This window comes from Spea bombifrons, chromosome 5 (assembly GCF_027358695.1).
Source record: "Spea bombifrons isolate aSpeBom1 chromosome 5, aSpeBom1.2.pri, whole genome shotgun sequence".
Taxonomy (NCBI): Eukaryota; Metazoa; Chordata; class Amphibia; order Anura; family Pelobatidae; genus Spea; species Spea bombifrons.
Genome location: NC_071091.1, coordinates 92355816 through 92370794, shown reverse-complemented (window position 1 = coordinate 92370794; position 14979 = coordinate 92355816). Strand labels below are relative to the sequence as shown.

The 14979-nt window shown below is 37.6% G+C and overlaps 1 protein-coding gene across 1 annotated transcript; it reads left to right on the top strand.

Moving 5' to 3' along the window:
• Window positions 1–9116: 9116 nt before the first annotated feature.
• LOC128497749 (b(0,+)-type amino acid transporter 1-like) lies at window positions 9117–14506 on the top strand. The gene is made up of 2 exons (XM_053467910.1): window positions 9117–9837; window positions 14309–14506. The coding sequence occupies exons 1-2, from the start codon at window positions 9117–9119 to the stop codon at window positions 14332–14334; spliced, it is 747 nt and encodes a 248-aa protein (XP_053323885.1). The 3' UTR covers window positions 14335–14506.
• The last annotated feature ends 473 nt before the right edge of the window (window positions 14507–14979 follow it).

The window sequence follows — 14979 nt, the reverse complement described above, 5'->3', positions numbered from 1 at the left end:
TAAAAATATGTTCTTCACTTGGGGAAATTGGTGTTTTTTTAATTCATCATTTCATCTGTAGAGCAGGGATAACCATTTTAAATGTGGGGGACTTGAATGTTCTTCTTGAGTGTATCCTTCTGAGCATTCCTGATATGAGTATTGATTTTTGAAAGCATCACGCTATTTTGACAACCCACTTCTTTGTAGGGGCATCAAGGTAAGTGTTGTAGCTGAAGGACTTCGGTATCTATCCTGGCAGCACAGTTAGAGATTATAGGGTTTATTCACTAAATTAAGAGTTTGAAGGAGAGTTTGGTTTTTAATTCACTTAGTCTCACTTCACTGTTCATGATTAATGTCCAACACTGGCCTTTGAGAAGGGCTGGGCTGGCCCTGTATAATGCATAACTCAATGTGTCAGGAGACTAAAAAAATCTCACTGATTTAATTATACACTATACAGGGCCAGCTAAGCTCTTCTTGCAGCAGAAGCTTTTTGGGCTTGGCTCCTTTAATGTATTGTGAAGTTAAGGAGTTGAAACACGACATGACAACTCTCCCTTTAGCGATTAAACCTCTATGTCTATGTCTTTTTGCTGAAGACATTAATAGGGTTGATGTTCCTAGAAGTTAAGTCAAATGGCGAATGATTTAAATAAAGTGGAAACTTTGTCAGGGCTGTGGCAAGTGACTTTTAGTGTGGATAAGTGCAAGTTAATGCATCTAGGGCAGAGAATAGAATATTTAATACAGCACTAGCCTCAAGAACTGAGGAAAGGGATTTAGGGGTAATTATTATTATTATTATTATTATTAAAGGTAATAAAGGTAAGTAAGTAGGTAAATAATGTAATAGAGCAGCCAGAAATACTAGTAGAATGATTGGTTGTATAGGGAGAGGTATTAGCGTTAGAAACTAACTAAATGATGTCTTCACCAATTTGCATGCAGTACAGTGCACTGGAGTCCATGTAAAGTGGAACATATGGCTGGAGTACTCTTTTAACAGATGTGGAAGGCCCTCATCAACCTCAATCTTGTTGGTCACTTATGTTTGAGGTGGGTATCTTAGCTTTACCAAGCAGCACCCCTATAATTGTTCAATGGAAGCCCGCAACCTAATGTATTATGTGGTAGGATAGAGGTTTTAATGTTTAATTAAATACCATTCTACTTGCTGTCCAATGTATCTGATGTGTAAAAATATAACTTTACTTCAATAAAATATGCAACTTAATAGAATACATTATCAAGGCTTCTTATCATAGAAATAATCGCATACATTCATAAGACCGCATATACTGTTTGGCTAAGCGGTACCACTGTTTCAAGCGTGTGTGTTTGTATGCATTCTTTAAAATGGCTTTGAAATGAACAAACAGTTGGAGATTTATAAGTAGCTAAAGGGTTTTCAGAGTGGTTTTATGAATTTTGATGGCTTACTAGAAACATACCTCAGCGTGATGTGAAAAAGCCGAGCTGTAATGAGAGTTTATTACCTGCATTTGCCATCATTTCAATAATTTCCCTTACTTATAATTACAGCTTTGCAATATCCCTTGGTGTAATACCATGCAATTATTGGCATTTATACAGCGTTATAAATGAACATAATCATAGGCTGCTGTATTGAAAAAAAAAAAGACAAACTAGTCCACAAAAAGCAAATTATTAGGAAAATATTGCAATTAAAAGATTTAACTGCAATTTCTGCAAAATTCGGATTTGACCCTCAACAATGACAGGGCTGATTCACAGACACAAATTGACTTTACTCAAGGCCACACCTTGTCAACCATTTAAATGATCACATTTAAGAAGTAGGGTTATGCATATAACCAGAGTGTAAGATTTAGGTTTTTTAGGGCTTAATGTGACGGAAGCTGATGCCTCTTTGTTGAGTTAATTGTTAAGTCTATGAATACTTTGGAGGCCAAACAGAACCTTAATGAGAAGAAAGCAAGGTCCCAGTGAGTTCCTTAAAATATAGCATTACAAAACAGACTCAATATGAGACCAAAGAGGGTTTATATCTTCTGATCCTGTATTGTTTTTTTTTTGTGAAATGAAGTAATAAGCACATTCGTCACGTGTTTTTTTCAATTTATTGAAATTACATTTTAAACACATTTGTCACATTGGTTCCATACAATGACTCATTTGAGAGTTTGTATTTCTCAATTTTAATGAAATATCTAGGAGCCTCCCCAGTGGCAGGGTTGTCTATACACAAGGATAGGGATAGCTACACGGGGACATGGTTAGTTGTGTGATGGGCGAGACTAGCTATGGACAAGGGCGAGACTAGCCCCGGTTAGTATTTAAATAGTTTGGGCATTAGAGGGAAATAGGGGCGTGTTCGATCTTGGTTTTGTTTAAGTATCTATAATTCTCTGTGACAAAAGATTACTTATAACCACAGCTTCTAAGACTTCTTAAACAGTTTTATTTGTCAGACCGAAGTAGTATACAGGGGAATTAAATCATGGATTTCTTGGATTCCCCGTTTATGGTTCTGTCCGTTCACACACCATTCAGGAAGATATGTGCAGACTGATGTATCTTACATCTTAATGTTTCCCTTAATAAAATCTCTCCCTTTGTAATCCCTTCTTGGACATCTGCATATATTCTTCTTATTTTACATAGTATAAATATTCAGAAACAAAATACATACCGTATTGGCTCGGATATAGGCCGCCCCCGTATATAGGCCGCACCCTAAAAGTTTGGTGCTTTTTTAAAGAACCCTGCAGCTTCCAAATCAGATTTCAGTGTCTTAATATCCATAGTATTAAGTAAACGTTCTACTGTATTTACACCTGGTAAGACTGCTTGTATTAAATCTCCTTTTTTTCCTAATCAACCTCGTAGTATTTTTAACAAACCATTGAACAAATCCTCTTTTCATATTTAGCTTTTGTTGGTGAGATAACTTCTACATCTCCACACTGAGAAGTTCTACTTTTATTGAAAGTAAGATAGCCTTAGATCATTCCCCTCTACCTACTAAACCTCTGTGTATTATACTAGGATTTTTAGAAAGGTATCATCCTTAGGCATGTCATTAAAGATTCAGGAGTAAACACTAACTCAGTACTACTTAATCCTTAATGGATCCTCCCTTCTTGGATCTCAATAGAGTTAAGAGATACTTCTATATCGGGGATAATCACATCAGTTACAGTAATCATCACTTCCACATTATAAACATTGAATCCCTAGATGCCTGTATGTATCTTATTTTGCAACACGGTTGCTGGTTCCACTAATTTGTAACAAATTAGTTTTATGTGTTATACTTTCATTTTAGTTTCTTCTTCTCTAGTAATTACAATGTGTTGAATATTTGGATCTAGATGGCCAGACCAGTTTACATTCTCATCACCATTTATAAGTACGTACAAAAATATTTATTTTATATTACGTCCACAGGACCCAGATTTATCCTCATATTGTGTTTAGGTTCCTTTAGTTCAACTAAATAAATGTTTAGGTCCTATAGATCGTATGTCTTAGATAATGGGACCATTTGAAGATTCCCCTTGACTTGTCCCAGAGAGCTATAATATCAGTAAAGGTCTTTACTGTTGCCTTCCCACAGCGTTCTGCAGATAAGAGCCGTGAGGTGGCTCTTTAGGCACGGTGAGTGAGTGGCCAATTGCTCCTTGGGTCAGCATTCCGCTGGGCTGCTACCTCACTCCATTGATCAGAGGCATTCACCGATGAGTATGGCCGCCGGCAAAGCTCTCTCTATCAGGGCCACCACACTGACTGAGCGCTGGCATATGATGTCATTTTCTGGCTCCGAGACACATTAGAATTCTTCATTCAAATGTCTGAAAATGATAAAGCCCCCCCCCCCAAAAAAAAATTAAAAGGTGAAATCTCAGGATTTTTGTTTGAATTAAATTTTCTGCACTCACTCTCTGATGACAGAGCTCTTTTCTTATCCAGATACATTAAAGCATACTCAATCTTATCTAAAAAAAATTGTAATAATAATATTTCCCAGCTGTACTCGAAACCAAATTACCCAAAACACTGTCTTAAAATTAATAGAGTAAACTGGTTAAATATTTTTGTTTTTTTTTAATTGGGTTGTCTGCTTTCATTTTTCTTGATTTTAATAGTCACATTAAACCCTTGATACTGTTCCACTTTAATTTCCCCAGATGAATGTAAATATAGATACAGAGTTGGTGATACCATTTAACGTGTTCACACAGCATGAAATGTGGTAGATAATTGACAATGCTCATAAACACAATAACAAAAACTTAATACTGCAGAATATAACATAGGAAACATTGGTTTTAATATTTTCTGTTTACTTTCTATGTATGCCTCAGTTGAGTGTTTCAAAAAATGTAAACTTTACCAAAATAGCCATTAGGGGTGGCATAAATGAAGCAGCAGCCCATCAGTAGTGATTGAGGCTAATACATTTAAACATAAAGCTAGTCTGAATTCAAAACAGCTAATCCCATGACAGGGCTCTGCAAAGGTTTTTGAAATTAAACACACAAGTGTTAAGTGATTTGGCCATGCTACTGATGAACAGCCACATAAAACACGAAGGAGATGCAAGGGAGCGGGTTCTGGTGGTGAGAGGCATTAGTGGTGGTAAGGATCTACTGCTTGTGTGGCAATCTTTTGAGTTTTGAGTTGTTTTTACTGTCTTTTTCACAATAGCCAAAACAATATATCCATGGAAAAGAATGACCCTCAGGACCGGACCTTCTAATCAAAGCAATGTTATTGTGTGTAAGTATTATAATGTGTGTATTCGTACGTTACTATGTGTGTTATGTGACAAGCCCTGTTAGCTGAGGACCACTTTTAGGGGTCATTAGCATGCGCCCAAACAGCGCACACAAGTCCAGGCAGGCAATGCCACACTTGGCTTAGGGGTTGTCTTTAGGATCTATCCTTGCCCTGGGAGCACAGGGAAACTTCTAACCCCCCCCCACAGTCAGGCTCCAGGGGGTTAAATGCCCAGCATCTGTACGTGGCACATGTGCCCAAATGCCAAACAAATCATCTCCCTGAGGTTTACAGTGTCACAGTTAGTGGGTAGGTGTGTTACCATATGTACTGTATGTAAGTATGTTTGTGTCTCAGTGTGTATTAGTATGTGTGTGTAATTATGTTTGTGTGTTATTGTGCGTAAGTATGGCTCCTAAAAATAAACCAAGTTCATCACTGGTCTTAGAGCATGTTTTGAGTGTAATTTAATAATGTTATACTAACAACATGTTTTTGGTCTTATGTAATTAAAATAATGCAGTATTTAAAGGGAAATACATGTTCTTAGTAGTTCGCAGTCTACCTTGATGTCAATGTCAGAGCAATGCATTTGTTTATTTAAGATGGGATCCAGCAGAGTGTATTACGTTTCAACATAAGAAAGCTTTGATCCACAAAATTGCTTCATCTATATACCAAACTCCAGGCTAAATGCATTTACATCATAAAATGGTTTGTATTTTATAACACATTGAGTGGTTGTTTACTGTTAAGCCAAATTGATGATGGATGAGTTGGATTCCCATTGGTCCGTGAAGCCTGAGCTGAAAAAAAAAATGGTTAGCTTAATGAAATTTACACTAAAACTACAAAAAAAGTTATAACTTGAGAAACAGTTTTTACAACGGAGACACAGTACCTCTGAAATTATAACTGATCTGATAAATGCTTGTTGAAATGGTATCTATAGTGAACAAAATGTTTTCTATCAGGACTGGACTGGGGATGAATAGGTGGCCCTGAAGCAGCATGTTATGCTGTTATTCTCATGCCTCTAGATTGTAAGCTCCTTTGAGCAGGGTCCTCTTCACCTGTTGTTTCTGTAAGTCAAATTCCGGGCCGGCCCTGCATATGTATTAAACATAATGCTGGACACACTCCCTGTGGTTATATTTAAACAAGTCATTTTATTAGAAGAACCAAAAGAAAATATTAAAGTCCAAACAAGTTCCTAAAGTTACAATAAGTTGAATTAGAATTAATGCAGGACATTGCTAATCCTATGAGGTTTTTAGAATCCCATACTGACATCAGGAAGCATATACTGATTAGACAGAAGTGAATCACCTCTGTGTCAGTGGCCAAAGAGTGAGATTTCACTTACAAATATTAAAATGCCCGCTGTAAATGTTTAGCCATTTTCATAGTGATTTCATTGCTAACATCTCATGTAAGGTAAGGAAGCCATCAGTGTGTGTGTGTACAGACCCTGTATACCGTATATACACCAATGTTAAATACCATAGAAATACTAAATAACCAAATGCTCAAGCATTACATATTCCATAAATACAAAGTTTACACTGGCTTGGTGAATTCCCTCAATGTATCTTCAGTTCCACAAATTTTGCTTTGCTACAATATAAGTATGTGAAAAAAAGCTGTAACGTAAGAATGCTTTCAAAAGTATAAACATTTTTATTTTTTATCAAAATGCAAAGTGAGTGAACAGAAAAAACATCTGAATCAAGTCAATATTCTTCTAGGGACACTTGCACGCAGTAGGTTTAAAATATCTTGGAGAACTAACCAGTAATCTCAGACTCAATGTTGTTGAGATCAGGGTTCTGTTGGGACCTTACCATCACTTGCAGGATTCCTTGTTCTTCTTAATGCTGAAGATGTAATAGATGTGTGCAAATGGGCCAAAAACAAGGGTCCGTTCCTTTTTGGTCCATTCATTTTCAGGCAACAAATTTCACTTCCTGCCCATTCGTTTCAACAAAAAATGCAGGGGCATTTATAATTTGAGCATGAAATTTGTTGCCCGTGTCAACATTTTCTCTTACTTACTCTCTCACACTCCCACTCTATCACACATCCATTCTTGTTCACTCTCTCTCACGCTCTCTAATGTTTCCCTACCTTCTCTGCCGACCACATCTGCCAACCACTTCCGCTTCTTCATATTTTATCTTCTCTCCTCTGTTCTATATTCAATCTGCTGTCTTCGTCCACATCTCTGTGGACATAACCCAGCAGGAAGTTCTGCCAAAATGGCGGTAATCACTGCAATATCCTCTCCCCGAACCTCCAATCGGGTTATGTCCACAGAGATGCGGACAAAGATAAAAGAAGTATATAGATAGAAGAAGTAGAATAAATATAGAAGAGAGGAGAGAAGGAATGAGATAGAAGATAAAGAAGAAGGAGAATGTGCAGAAGCGGGAGTGGTTGGCAGAGAAGGTAAGAAAACATTTAGAGAGCATGAGAGACAGTGAACAAGAATAAAATATTAAGCGTGTGTAAGAGTGTGAGTGAATGTGGACCCATGAATTTTGGATGGAGCTTTTTGCTTCATTTTCTTCCGATTCATGTGGGATGTGGGCTTGTTTTTAGGGCTTCATACAAATCGATTAATTTACCAAAATTCTATACATTGGCACTTCACAAATCTGAATGCACAATTCTAGTTCTTATTGACCTTGGCTGTATGTTTGAGGTGGTTATCGTGCTGCAGAGTATATTTCCAAGTACCCATTTGCAGAAATGCAGCCCCAAACCTGCAAGGAACCTTTATCATGCTTCACTGTTCCCTGCAAACACTCCAGATCTTCCACCCCTTCACCGAACAAACCGCTTTTCTTCTACAGCCAAATATTTCGCTATATTCATCAGTTTAAAGCACCTGCTCCCATTTTCGCTTGGTCCTGTCTACAAGTCAGAGTATGTCTTTTTGGCTCCAAGTATTCCATGAAGACCACTTGTGACCAGACTTCTCCAGACAGTAGACCACTGTTCTCTGCCAATGTTGAGCTGATGGCCTTGCTGTTTATTTAACCTAGTCATTGCCACGCAACAGAGCAGCCAAAAACTGAACCCCAATAAACATAAATAACGTAAATAACATAAATAATTAGCATGAATAAATAACAAACCGAGAAAAACTCCCCTAAGCTTGCGAAGCTATCCGGGCATCACCAACACAGGAACGGACATACCAAGATGCCCAACCCCAGACCCGAGGTTCCAAGCTCCTATGCTTCATCATGCTCATTGCTGACAGGTCCTCCATGCTGGACCGCAGGACCATGGTTTCCTGATTTGCTGCCACCGAAACTCCTGGAGAGGCTGCTGCCGGTCACCTCCTCCTGGGCTGCTCCACTGGTGTCCCATGATTCTGTCCCTCCAGGCAAGATCTGGAAGAAGACAAGCACCTGGATGATGCTGCAAATGACCCCAGAACTCCCTCACACATGGCGTGCCCAGCAGAAGCACACCCTTGTGCAACCCCACTGACCGCCCCCAAATCAGAAGACCCGTCTGTGATATTGCCTTCATCGAAGGGAAGGACCCCCACCTAATCGCCTGCTATCCCTACTACCAGATCTGTTCCGCCACACCCCCAGACTAACAACCCTGGACCTAAGCAAGCTACGAGGAGACTGGTGACTGAACTGGGAAGAACCACCCCCTCCGCAACACTCATAGCCAAAGAAGAAGCCATGAAGGTCTCCCCACACTGAAGATAAGTGTGGAAACCCCTCCCCAACAGCTCAAGCCCTGATCGAGGATCGGGTCCAGTTGTTCACGCTCCTCTCTGCAGGGCTGCAGACCAGAACAAAAGGGGGAGAGAAAAAGACAGCCAAAGGAAGAAAGACAGGCCAACAGACACAAGGGGCAAGAAGTGACAATGTCCTTAGATAACCTCCCTTTAGCTTCACACCAAAACTCAAAAATTCTGCCAGGCTTAGCCCTACTCGGCATCCCAGTCAAAGCCTACTCAGGCCCACATGAGGATCAATATTGATTTGATTTATATTTACTTCTCTTCAGTCACTTAAATTAGGTCTATATATATATATATATATATATACATATATATAAATAACATAATTAAACATTAGAGCACAAAGTTTACATTTAGCACTTGTGTGACTCTAAAATCTATTTGAGACAAATGGCTCTCCATGCCTTTTCAGGGCATTTTCAGCAAAGCTTACAATAACTATAGAGAAAAAGAGCAAAGGGCAAATATTCAGTCTCATGTGGCAATTTGGAATTCACCCAACTCACAGCTACATGTATTTGTCATGCCAAAATAAACAATATTCAAACAGATAAAACGATGTTGTATGAGAAAAAATGTTAGTATAGTGTAAGCAATGGCCCTGCAAGCAAACTCCACAGAAAACGGTGAAATAACTTCTGCCACGGAGGAAAAGGTTGCTCTAAAAAAGACAATCGGATACTTTAGTGGAGTTAACTTTATAATTGGTGTCATTCTAGGGTCTGGGATTTTTGTTTCTCCTGGCGGAGTTTTGCTATATTCCAGGTTAAATGTTGGTGTAGCATTAATGATTTGGGCAGCATGTGGAGTTTTGTCAATGCTGGGAGCGCTGTGTTATGCGGAGTTGGGAACGACTTTTCCCTCATGCGGAGGGGAATATTATTACATCAAAAAAGGCCTAGGCTCTATACCTGCTTTTATTTTCTTGTGGACTGGTGTTTTGTTTACTGGACCAGCTGTCACGACTGTTAATGCTTTAATGTTCGCCGAATATGCCGTTCAACCCTTTTTCCCGGGATGCCCTGCACCTGAATTGATCAAAAAGGCTGCTGCTATTGCTATCATTGTAATAGTAGGAATTATTAACTGTCTGAACACAAAATGGATTGTTACAATCCAAAACGTTTTCACTGTGTTTAAGATGACTGTCCTCGCTGCCATAGTTATCAGTGGCATTGTTCACCTGGCATTGGGAAATACCCAGAATCTGAATAAGGCATTTGATGGTGATATTCCAGGCGTGCAGCAAATTGGAGAAGCGTTCTACCAGGGGATGTTTGCATATGGTGGATGGAATGTTCTGAATTACGTCATTGGTAAGTGATGTGTGCATTTTTCTTAGTGTTTGATATATCTATAGCTTTTAGATATTTAGTTTGAAAATTCTCATGAAAAAAAAAAAATAGGAAAGAAGATACTCTATGGAGTATATACATCATGTTGGGTTTCTAATAAATATTGGGAGGCTTTTGTGTGAAATTGTTAACAACTCATAGACCTGTAGGCTAAATGCTAAAGCTAAACACAGGCTATTGACTTGTCTTTAGGCATACCCATCTACCAGTGAAAGAATATAACATAACAAACTTAAGCTATGAGCAGTTGCAGCAGTAAAGCTCTCCTGGCCAGGGTTGTGTAGAATTGGATTTTCTGTTTTAGACCCTGCCACTCTATTACCCCAGGTGAGTTGATATTAGTTCAGACATGGAATTTCCTCAAGCAAATGGAAATCTTGGGCTGGGTTTAAGAGCATCTCAATCAGTACAACAAATAATAACATAACTCAATTAAAAATTTACTAAATTATGCAACGAGTCAGTGATTAAAAAACAAAATCTTATTTTTCACTATGTATTGTGATTTAATCAATTTAGAATTAAGTAATTAATTTTTAACCGGAGTATCTATTTTTACTGTTATAGTGAGGTCCATATTTGTATTCCGATTTTAATGTCTTATTTCTCAGGATTTAGCAGAGCTTATCATACTGGTACCTTAAGAAATAAGTTTATGTGAATGTAAGGTCCCTCTATTTATAATGAAAAATTGAGGGTATAATATAAGGAAGGGACCTGTGAACCAAACTTCCAAACTTATATTTTTATAGAATAATATATATATATATATATATATATATATAATAAACAATAATTAACTTGAATCCAAAATGAATCTATAAAGCAGAATATATGAAAATAGGTGTAATTCTTGCCAATAAACATAATACATTGCAACATACCCTTGGAATACAGAAATCGCAGGGCTCCTCCATCCAAACTCCCCTTTTTTGTTATCTTACATACCCTTTGTCTTGGCAGCATAACTTAGTATGCCCTTGAACATGTCACTCACTATGGTTTATGACAAGGACACCTGCAGGACCTTGAACTTAAGATGTACTGTATCTATTAGTGTGTATAAAAAAAAAATCACTGCATAATGCAAATACAGTTAACACTTTCACTTACATGTCAGTAGCTAACTGTAATATAATATATATTAGTATGCTAATAACAAATTAGCTTTGCATTGCCTAACAAAACTTAACTGCCATTGGTACAAATCATAAATATTTCTTTTTCAAGCAAATTTACAGAATGTGCCAAATTTACGGGATATAATGTCATGTGCTGGGGCTAAGCGATAAGGGCAATGGCTGCAGATAGGGTAGCTAGTAGAACTTCCTAGGTCAGTAGCAAAGATATACAAATATAGCTATATACAATATACAAGTTAATATACAAATAACGTGAAGATTGAAGATGATCTAAAATTCAGGACCAGATGGTATGCTATATTGACGACCTGCTCTTTAAAATTGATGTTTCATAATTGAATACATGCAAGCATTATTAATATCAGTACTGACAAAAATGGAGACCCTGAGTAAAAAGGATGACTATAAATCTAATCTTGAAAATGCAATCTCTGAGAATAAGAAGCAGAAATTTGAGCGGGATTAGATTAGATTACATGAATGATGAAGTCCGTGATAACAGAAGTTTTACCAGGCAAAATAAATCGATTAAAAAAGAAAGCCCCATTACCAATCCAGGTATGAACATAACAATGTTCTTTCAGTCTCACAAAACTGTACAGCAGCGATCACTCTGTGGACTCTACTTGGTCCATAAAATCAACATCTTTCAACAAACAGCTCTATGCTAAGAAAGCCTCCTCTTCTAATAATGAATCGCAGCAGGATTTATTCAATGCAGGATCGCATACAAAAGGAGAAAAGAATGCGAAGGTGAATGAGACACAGAGAATCATTATCAGAGACCCAAATTACCTTGGCACAGCAGCTGCAACTGAATATGATTAATATATCTGATTACCCGTTATCTCCTTTACAGGCTGAAGTATTGAGCCTTGGATTATCACTTTCTCCTAGTATTCATTTTAATTTGTTTCAGACTTTTCTTGATGTTAATCATTTGTAAAATAACTTTGAGGAAACATTTTTGGAGTCCCTGACATTTTTTCAGCCACAGCATGGAATTATAAAAACTGCGGATATGGATAATTATGGTGAAAGTTGTAATTCTAATCAGTTAAATTGTGTTCAGTCTAATGTACCACACGAGGTAGTTTCCAATAGTTCATTCAATGATTCCAGTGGGGTTTATTTTGATGCATTGATACATTTTATCTAATCGGCAGGACGCGCCTGTTTCTCTGTCAGTTTCCTATGATTTGAATGATGCTCATGTGCCATTTTTATTTTAGGACAATTGGTGTCTGTTTTGGAAGATTTGCAAGTCCATAACGTCCCCACAGAGGAGACAGATTACCAAAAAAAGGGATTTAAAGCCAAAATCCACTTTTTATCCAGTTAATAGCTATGGACACTTATCAATGTGTGGGAGAACACGATTTAATATTTTTGGCCTCCAGGATTAAAGGTTCACATAATGAGCCCTTAATCCTTGGGCTTGAGGACTTTTATTTTGAAATTTTACTTTGTTACTTGTAACTTTGTGAAACCACTTATTACCTAGCCTGTTAGTGAAGAGCACAACAGGCCTATCTGGCTCCATCCTGTTTACATCTACATCTAATAGAAAAAACCTTTTCAATTGAAAACTTATGTAAATAGTGCCACCTATAACGTTATACATCTTATTACTTGCAAAAAATGTGCAGTACAAAATGTCGGTCGTACCACTAGAGGACTTAAAACAACTTATTATGGAACATCTATCTAATGTTTTACTTAAAGTTGAAACTTCCCCGGTGAGCAAACACTTTTCACATAGTAACAGAGGTGATTTGCATTTTCTCCTTTCAGGGAATAGAAACAATGTCTTGTGCATTTCTTGGTGGAAACATTGTTAAATGACTGGACCAGCATGAGGCTTATTGGATTTTTTCTTAAGGTACCAGATAGCAACAGGGGTTACATTCCCAGTATAAGTTAACGTGTTACTTTGATTTTGCATATTTCTATACTTGTACATGAATTTATAAAAATCATTTTATGGTACATGTTAAATTATTTATTTATGCAGATACCATTATTATGTTTATCAAAGTTTAGTTATTAATTTACATCACATCAGGGGGTGCATATGCCATGGACGTTAGTTACGAGGTCTGTGGTAAACACTGCACAGACCTCTATCACACTTTGCACCTCAAGAACCTTACAGGAGTCTCAAGGCCCTACAGTAATAGGCATAGCAGGCCCCAAAAGTTAATCCTGCCCCTTTGGTCACTAGTCATACTAACAAGCACATCCAAAAGTTCATCAAGCTCCCTACACAGGCTAAGAAGGAATGGTCACTTCATCTTTAAATAGTCTCCAAGGCATCAGCCACATGATGTTGACATGCTGCTGTGACATTGACCTACACAGGCCAGGTCTCAACGACTAGGTGTGAAGATATGACAAGGAAGACACAAAGGCGCAACAAAATGTGAGATAAAACCCAATTACATCATCTATGGGATGATGCATTCTGGCAGGCAAAGGACCCGACAGTGTGGTGCTACAAATACAAATGTCAGTAGGTCAGTCACAGGGACATCCTTGAAACCTGCCACCTGATATCACAGTGCAGTGCACCTAGCTCAGCTTGCCCCTGACGTTTTAGCAGGCTTGCGTTAGTGATGCATGGGTTCTGCTAGTAAAGGCACCACATTGGCTGGCACACATCATTCTCACCTGTTGACAAGCAGCGCATTTAGAGTGCTGCCCTGCCATTTGTTAGATGTAAGCACTCAAAGAAGGAAATGCATTGCTTCATTAAGCAACTGAGTCCTTAATACAAGGTAACACTTTACATGAGCTAGCTAGCAACGTGAAAATGATGTGTGTCCTGAACTGATGTGGCAACCATAGCTGCTTGATTTACTATGCAAATAAGTGACAAAGGGGACAGCACTTCTAATTAAAACAATTCTTGAACTGCAGATTGAATGCTACAAATTGAAGGTAGTACAGTTTGGCCAGGGAGCCCTTTAATTTATTTAATAATATTAAGAACCAATTTATCAGGATTTATACTAAATATAGGTTCTTCAGAAAATTGTCTTGCTCCTTTCAGCCTTGACGACCTCTACCACCTAAAGGTGGTGAAGGTCAAAGCTAATTAATCTAGCTGTTCTGGCTTTTAAATTACAGTAAATCTTTCTAAAAGTGGTGTTACAATGTTCTGTTATTTAATTGGGATTTGATGTAATATGCTTTTGCTATGTTTTAGAAAAAATAACGATAATATGGAAATATATTTTCAGTGGAAGAAAACAGTAGTCCTGAAGAATTTATTTTTCTTTTTTAACTAGAGTTCCTTGACATCAGCACTGAATAACCCCACACAGGAGCGTAGCAAGAAGCCACAAGGCCCCAATGAAAAATTTCCTTGGTCCCCTCAACTTTGTGTTGTCCATAGCTGACAAGAGATGGGGAAATGTTACAGAAACAACAATAAAGGAGAGAGATCGGTAGAAAGGGGAGAGTTAATGAGAAAGAAGAGAGATGGGACAAAGAGAAAGAAAAAAGAAAGATAAAGAGAAAAAAGAGGTAAAGAGAAAGAGAGGAAGACATTTTGTAAGTTTTAAGTTTTAGTTAAAAATGACATAGATAAATCAAACCATAGTGTATCCAAATTCTAAGGTTTTATGGTCTTATGGAAAGCCAAAGGTCATTACATAACAATATTTAACACAAAATACATGTTGAATATTAACAAAACTTCCTATGTATAATAAAACAATAACACTTATTTCACTTTATACTGTAGTTGAACCCTATGACCTATAGTTTGTTTTCATTGATTAACAAGGACCAAGCATTAAGGTTTCCATGGCAGGTTGGTGTCTCATGGTCCACTTGACATGCATGTTGTAGTTTTGATGTTTTGTGAATCAGTATGCGGAGCTCTATAACTATTTATATAAATGCATAATAACGCGTGGTGCTCATTCATATAGTCGTATATTATTTTCATTCAGTT